Source organism: Penaeus monodon, chromosome 2 (genome assembly GCF_015228065.2).
Source record: "Penaeus monodon isolate SGIC_2016 chromosome 2, NSTDA_Pmon_1, whole genome shotgun sequence".
NCBI classification, from domain to species: Eukaryota; Metazoa; Arthropoda; class Malacostraca; order Decapoda; family Penaeidae; genus Penaeus; species Penaeus monodon.
In genome coordinates this window covers 999,126-1,006,625 of record NC_051387.1, presented here as the reverse complement: position 1 = coordinate 1,006,625, position 7,500 = coordinate 999,126, and the positions used below count along the sequence as shown (strand labels likewise).

The 7,500-nt window shown below is 33.9% G+C and overlaps 1 protein-coding gene across 1 annotated transcript in view; it reads right to left on the bottom strand.

Moving 5' to 3' along the window:
* Positions 1-1,466: 1,466 nt before the first annotated feature.
* LOC119579988 (voltage-dependent calcium channel subunit alpha-2/delta-1-like) overlaps positions 1,467-7,500 on the bottom strand; it is a 102,502-nt gene continuing 96,468 nt past the window's right edge. Inside the window, 10 exon segments of the mRNA XM_037927834.1 lie at positions 1,467-1,952; positions 2,640-2,825; positions 2,982-3,144; positions 3,989-4,239; positions 4,425-4,561; positions 4,687-4,844; positions 5,058-5,208; positions 5,372-5,577; positions 5,705-5,895; positions 6,013-6,180. Coding sequence (XP_037783762.1) covers positions 1,860-1,952; positions 2,640-2,825; positions 2,982-3,144; positions 3,989-4,239; positions 4,425-4,561; positions 4,687-4,844; positions 5,058-5,208; positions 5,372-5,577; positions 5,705-5,895; positions 6,013-6,180 — 1,704 coding nt within the window. The 3' untranslated portion in view covers positions 1,467-1,859.

The window sequence follows — 7,500 nt, the reverse complement described above, 5'->3', positions numbered from 1 at the left end:
CAACTATTATATAGCTACATCATGTTTTAGTATTATTATTCTGATTTGCATTCATCTGCTTCCTTCCTTTCTTTCTATACTTTATCTGAAAAAAAAAAAAAAAAAAAAAAAAAAACAGCCACAAGAGTAACACTGGATTGAGTTAGCCCTGCATGGTACACTGTTCTGACTCGCATAAAAAAATCACTATGTTTAGGTGTACAGATAACTGCATCGATGAGGAATTTCATTGCGAGCCACAACATGCAACATACTTACTTTTGTGTTTCCCCTTTGGGTAAATCTATCATTCACTTATCTCAATTTACAGTGTATGTACCCTTTTTTTAAATGTATTTTCTTCTTTGCTCTTTGTGTCTGCATTAACAAGACATCCTACAAAAAAAAAAAAATATATATATATATATATATATATATATAATATTCGGGGTAATTATTGAGACTACAAAATCCCAATCCTAAATATCACCTAATCTTTTCATCAGAACATCAAGACATAAAGAAAAGAAACAAAACATATATCCTGATGAATCCAGTCATAACTACATAACCACATGCACCACACACTTTCTTTGGTCAGTTATCTTTAAGGCATGTGCTTGGTAGCTTACCCTTCTCATGTTTGCTTTCATTCTCATATACACAGTAACTACATGAAAAGTAACATCTAAAAAAACAGCAAAGTAGAAAAGACGTAATATGCAACTTGAAATATATTTCTCTACAAATACATGTTTAACTGCAGTAATTTATCCCTACATAGTGGTGATCCATGGTATGTTGACACCATTGTGAAATATTAAAGAGTGTTTATGCTTTATCTTCAAATGGTCCACTCTAAGAGAATATATCAAGAATTCTACAGTCAAGGAAATGGAAATTGTTAGAGAATGCTATAGCTGTTAGTCTGACTAAAATGCAAGATGAACCAACTTCCAGTTGGGACTTGCTATACAGTTAATGGACAGTATATAGATCTTATCTATCACAGTGAGATCTAGAATGAGCAAAAAACACTAATCTGTCATATTAATAGTAGGTGCAAAATGGTTATCAACCATTATCTGTTATCAACCACTGCCAAAAAATTGTAATGAATGAAAATATATTATTTCCCATTACAATCAACAATTGAATACAAATGCAAACGTGTCAAGTCATATTTCATGGAATCAATATACATTCATTTGCTACATCAAAAGTCTCTTTGGTTCTGATAAAAAGGGAAAAGAAGAATACTTTTCAATATATGATGAAGGAAGACTAGAAGCCTTATTCTGTTATACATGTCTTTTATTGTGTACATGCATGTGTGTGTATGTGTGTGTTGTGTGTGTGTGTTGTGTGTGTGTGTGTGTGTGTGTGTGTGTGTGGTGTGTGTGTGTGTGGTGTGTGTGTGTGGTGTGGTGTGTGTGTGTGTGTGTGTGTGTGTGTGTGTGTGTGTGTGTGTGTGTGTGTGTGTGTGTGTGTGTGTGTGTGTGTGTGTGTGTGTGTGTGTGTGTGTGTGTGTGTGTGTGTGTGTGTGTGTGTGTGCTACCGTACGCATGTGTTTACAAACATTTAACACAAAATGTTTTCCATTTCTACATGTCATGCATAACATGTAAATTAAATGTTGTAAAGATTATGCTTGAAACTATTCATACTTCTGTTTGTTATTTTACTTGTAACTGATCCAGTGAGAATTCTTAAATTATATATTAATAAATTCCATATAATATACACTTAATAAACACATAAAAATGTTAATTTCAATTATTTCTTCTTAGTTTTTTTCATTGAATATAAATCCTAATTTTCAAGTTCCATACATGAAAATAGAGCTAATATCATCTGTACCAATAAAATCACAGTACTTATTATATACTTCCCAAGATTTTACTAACAAGTAAAACACTTAGCACAGTTCCAAATGAAGCTGCCATTGGATGTGGAGATTTATTGCAATAATCCTGCAAGGCCAAAAAACATAATTAGTAATGTAGTAGGTTTTTACAAATAAATTGTTATATAAGGCTTAAATATAAAGATAATCAAAGCTTGTTCAAATCTAAATGCAAAGTATTACTTTGCACTTAAACCTTGTTGATGTACCTTTAATATACCCCTTAAACTAAATCCTTCAAAAATGTTAACTTTATATATATTCCAAAATGTTTAATATATTCTCAAACTCCTGAACCTAAGAAATTAATATTGTTATCCAAGGGGGGTATTTAAATCCCAGCCATGCCAATAAGTATCTGAGGCTTTCAATATAAGTTGTTAATTGGTTGCTCTTTGAGGTGCAATATAAGTCCTTCACTCAAGCGGTAGGTATTCCGACACCAATCAGCTTGAGCCAACAGTCAATCAACTTTGATATTTCAAACACTGGACTAGATAAACTTCTGATCAGATAAATCAAAAGCCAGTCAAATGACAATTTTCATACTTCACACACCCATCAATTGGTAATCTTTATTCAAGTGTTCCCAGGACCTTGGATATCCATTCCCATGGAATAAATCACAGAATTATTCAAGATAATGGTATCAGAAAAAGAAACTATTACCATAAAGAAAAATCTACACCCAAAAAATTCAGAATTTGAGAGACACAGCATTTAATGAAACTAATAATCCTATAATTATACTTACTGTTGAGTTACCCATGAGGCAGCTTGATGGCCGTCTTCTAAACCTTGCTTGATATGCACAAGGTTTCACTGTAGTAACTCTTTCTGGTGTGATGTTTGGAAGACTGGAGTACACACCACATTCTTCTGGTTTTGTTTCAATGGCAACCAGAATTGCATTTGCCTTCACTAGACGTCGTACCCAAAACTGCAAATATATTTTGTAGATATAAAATCCTGTTTTGATATCCTATAATGTATATTGTTCAGATTTCCTTGTGCTACTGGTTTATCTTCAACATCATGTTTTTCTAACAATGATTGCCTGGTTTTACATAAATAACACTGTAATATGAAAACAAACCTTTGCAGTGTGGTTGCTGCAGTGCATTATAGCAGAATGACGTGTGTTTTCACCAAAATAATAGATGGCTTGGGACATAACACATGATTCCTGTCCCCCAATTTGCGTCATGCCCCACTCAGACCATGCCTCGACGCTTGGAGACATGAATGCCACAACACAGCTTGAAAAAAGAAATTATAGCAGACGGCATGAGTCTCTGTCAACAAGATTTAATTAGCGGAAAAAGGTAGATTTAATGAGGTTTAGATGAATAACTTCACAGTATAAGATGTGTAACTGATATACTTTGATCAAATTTCATCAAATTCATATGAAATTTTGCTGATATAACTAAAACACACAAGTTTCATCCCTTATGTTATCAAAGTTTTCATATTCATTTGTATCTTATTCTGCTTAATCACAGTGAACTCTGTTCACAGGTTTAATATTTCATAAAAGCTCTTTTGCCTTTGCTAGACCTATTTCTACTCTTACCTATCTGAAGTTTTATTTTCAAAATTATCTTAACCACAATTGGCTACACAAAGTTTTCTTGTGTAAATGATGGTTAAATGACCAGTGCTAAGCCTATTAATCTGATACTGTTCAGTGGCTAGTATCCATGACATGTATGGGGTTGAGCATGCTCTATGTTGTTTGTATAAAGGTCATTTGTCATTTGTCCCTGTCCTCAATGTAAGTTTGAAGTCTCTTTTTAGCTTCTTTTATTAAAAAATCATAGACAGCATAGAAAACATGTCTCCTGTCTTTCTAATTGTTCACTGTAGAGACTTGTACATTACACCTTACACAAAGCCCAGTACAGCATAGGAAAAAGCTGTTGCCATAGGATTAAGTGGGTCTGTAGTAAACATATTGCAGCAATTTTTTATCATCATTTCTCAGTTCAACAATAACAATGAAAGCATCTAAAAAAGAGGCCAAAGAAAAAAGAAGGTATCTCATTTAATCAGTTTAGATTAAGATTTAAAGATAATTTTTTTTTTTTGTATCAAACTTACCTAAATATCATATATCTCAAATAATCAGCCCAAGAAAGTATCTCAATCAGGAAACCAGCAAGAAGTTTCAGAGGATTTGGAATGAGGAAGCTCCTTGGACCTGCACTTGTTCCCTTGATCTTAGACTCTTTGCAGATAGCCTGTGTGTTTACTCGTTTTTCCATGTTATAAATACTGGCATTGTGTAGATGCTCCATCAGTGGCATGTTCAAATCTCCAAGGAACATCCCTTGAAGGGTTACTCCATGTAGCTGTTGGTATGAAGACAAAATCAGTGGGTAGTTCTTGTGATAACTGTCAGATAAGATCACAAATTATCATACTGTTGAGCTCATTAAGTGATATAACAGTCAGTCAGTATACAAAGTACAGAGAATATGCATAACAGGGACATCATAAATAAAACAAAAAATAATGACAACTTCTGTCACCCAACCTCATCTTCATTGGAAGTAACAATGAGTCCTCCATCATCCACCAACAGAAGAAGATAGTCCTTGTTCCACTCAGTCCTTATCAACATAGTCTTAAATTCACTATGCAGGTAACTGGCTGTCAGGTTTACACCCACAACTGTAAATCAGACAAAAAGATTGCTACATATTTGAAAACTAGTAAAAAAAAAAAAAGTAAAAATACTAATAAGATTTAAGAAAAAGACTCCATGAATCCTGTACAACAGAGAACTGCACACGAACCTCCAGCCATTACTTCATAATTCTTAGCAACTTTTATCGGGACTGATAAAAAGGCACCAAGAGCATGGGGAATAATGGCAATTCTGCTTGATAGTTCTCCCCTACGAAGTGCTGGGTTGTACCATGGGTCCTGCCAATGGAGAGCTCCTGGCCTCTGACTGTGAGAAAACAGCAAAATAATTAATACATATATATATGCCCAAAACTTGCTTATCAGTACTGTCCTGCCAAATGATTCTCTTTGCTTTGACAAAAAATTATTTTAAGACAATGCAAATCAGGACAGAGCTGACTTTACTGCTCAGCTCCAGTTACACAAATGATTCTTAAGTCTAGGTAGCATTAAGTAATCCTTAATGTTCTTAATTTACCTCTCAGGATAGAACCTAGTCAGTCCAAATCTTGTAAATATGACTCTGCCAATCAGATCTTCTTTTGACCAACGATCCTTCTTCCACTGCTTAAGTAGCTCCTGTGTCCAAGACTGGGACCACAGCAACCCTTGTGCTAAGTCATTCTTACCTAGAAAAAATATACTTATGTGTAACTGAAATTTGAATAAAATCCTGAAAACTATAGCAAGTGATATTATTATTAATCATTTCAGTATCAAATGCCTCTTGATTGTGATAAAATGAAATTACATATATCATATTATATCATCAAAAAAATAATGCATCCTTACTCAGTTCTTTACACATTCCCCTTCGCTCACTGATATCCTTTATAAAGTCCTTTACCCTTGTCACCGAGTCACTTGCTTGACGTCCTCTACAATAGGGCCAGGGAGCTATTACAGTGTCAGTAGTGTTGAATTGCTCAGCAACAGAATAGCCACTTTGGTTATGGACAATCATGTGGTATGACCGCCTGAGGTTCACGATGCCCAAGCTAGTAAAAGAGAGTTATATGGAATAAATTTATGAGTTTCTGTGACCAAACACAAATGCTGATACACCATCACAGCAACAATACTCAGATACCCAATATAAACCAAAGTGAATACTATCATATTTACCTATATGTAGTGTCAATTATTGGAGTCCATGTATACTGTATTGTACTGTAGACAACAGAATGAGAATCGTCAATTCTTATCTTCCCAAGGACTGATTCAGAACCTGCTGTCCCATTGGCCATTCTCTTTCGGATGAAGACTGTCTCATTGGTCTCCTCTTCAACGTCAAGCAGATCAATGTGAGGGGGTCCCTAATGAGAAAAGGCACTGATCAGATTTTTCTAATACTAGTCAGTAGGTCTGGAATGGGTACACTCTTACAGCTGAAGAACAACACTCTCACAAAGTTTTGCAGCTCTGTTACTTACCAATAAATATGAGAGTTGTGGACTTAGCCTCGGGTGCATAACAATAAAGCCATTATGGTTAATGATGAAAGTGTAACCATTTGGTCCAAGAGCTTCAAATGGTGAGAGATTCTTCAGTGACTGGATGGGAACATCAATGCCTGCTACTCCCAATAAATCTGAGGTGTTCTGTAAAGTACAAAATGATGTCACATAATATCACAAATAATTTCCATAAACTTATGGTACCAACCAATAGCATCTGCATAATCTGGTCTGGCCAATGTTTTTTTTTTTTAATCAGAACATCCTAATTAATGAACTAGTTTTCAAAATAAAGATATTCTACTGAGTCTATGTAAAGAAAATGTGTATATGTAAAAGTATATATGTAAAAAAAATATCACCAATTCTTTGAATAAAAAGGTTCAAACATATTTTCTCTAACCTATTTCTACCTTAAATATATCATAATTTATAGGCTCTTGTGGGACATTTCAGACAATTCTAACAAATATAATGCACGGTAAAAAATGGATAATCTGTTACAAATTTCATTCATTCTGTGAAGCTGCAGGATCTTTTGATGATAAGTATGCATCCTGAAATACATATGCATTAATTCTGTCCTTTTTTTTTTTTCTACCATTCATGATCCTTCTGATATATATGTGTGTGTGTGTTTGTGTGTGTGCATATATATATATATATATATATATATATATATATATATATATATATATATATATATATATATATAAATTATATATATAATATATATATATATATATATATATATATATTATATATATATATATATATATATATATAATTATATATATATTATATATATAACTATGTTAGTATATATATATATATAATAGATAATAGATTAGTATAGATAGATAGATAGTAATAATAGATAGTTTTTTACACATATATATATAATACTAGTATATATATATATATATATAATATTATATAATATATATTATACACACATATATATATAATATATATATATATATATATATATATATATATATATAAATATTTATATATGGGGCCGCGGTGGCCGAATGGTTAGAGCGTCGGACTCAAGACTGTCACGACGGCAATCTGAGTTCGAGGGTTCGAGTCACCGGCCGGCGTGTAGTTTCCCTTGGGCAAGGAACTTTACCTCGATTGCCTACCTAGCCACTGGGTGGCCAAGCCAGCTCAAGTCAGTGCTGGGTAAATAGAGATGGTGACTCGATAAAAAAAAAACAAAAAAAAAACAAAGGCAAACCACTGCTCTAAATTGCTAAGAAAAAATCATGGAAGCCCATGATCGTCAAAGGCCGTGGTGACTGAATGGTTAGAGCGTCGGACTCAAGACTGTCACGACGGCAATCTGAATTCGAGGGTTCGAGTCACCGACTGCCGCGTTGTTCCCTTGGGCAAGCAACTTCACCTTGATTGCCTACCTAGCCAATGGGTGGCCAAGCCAGCCCAAGTCAAGTGTTGTCC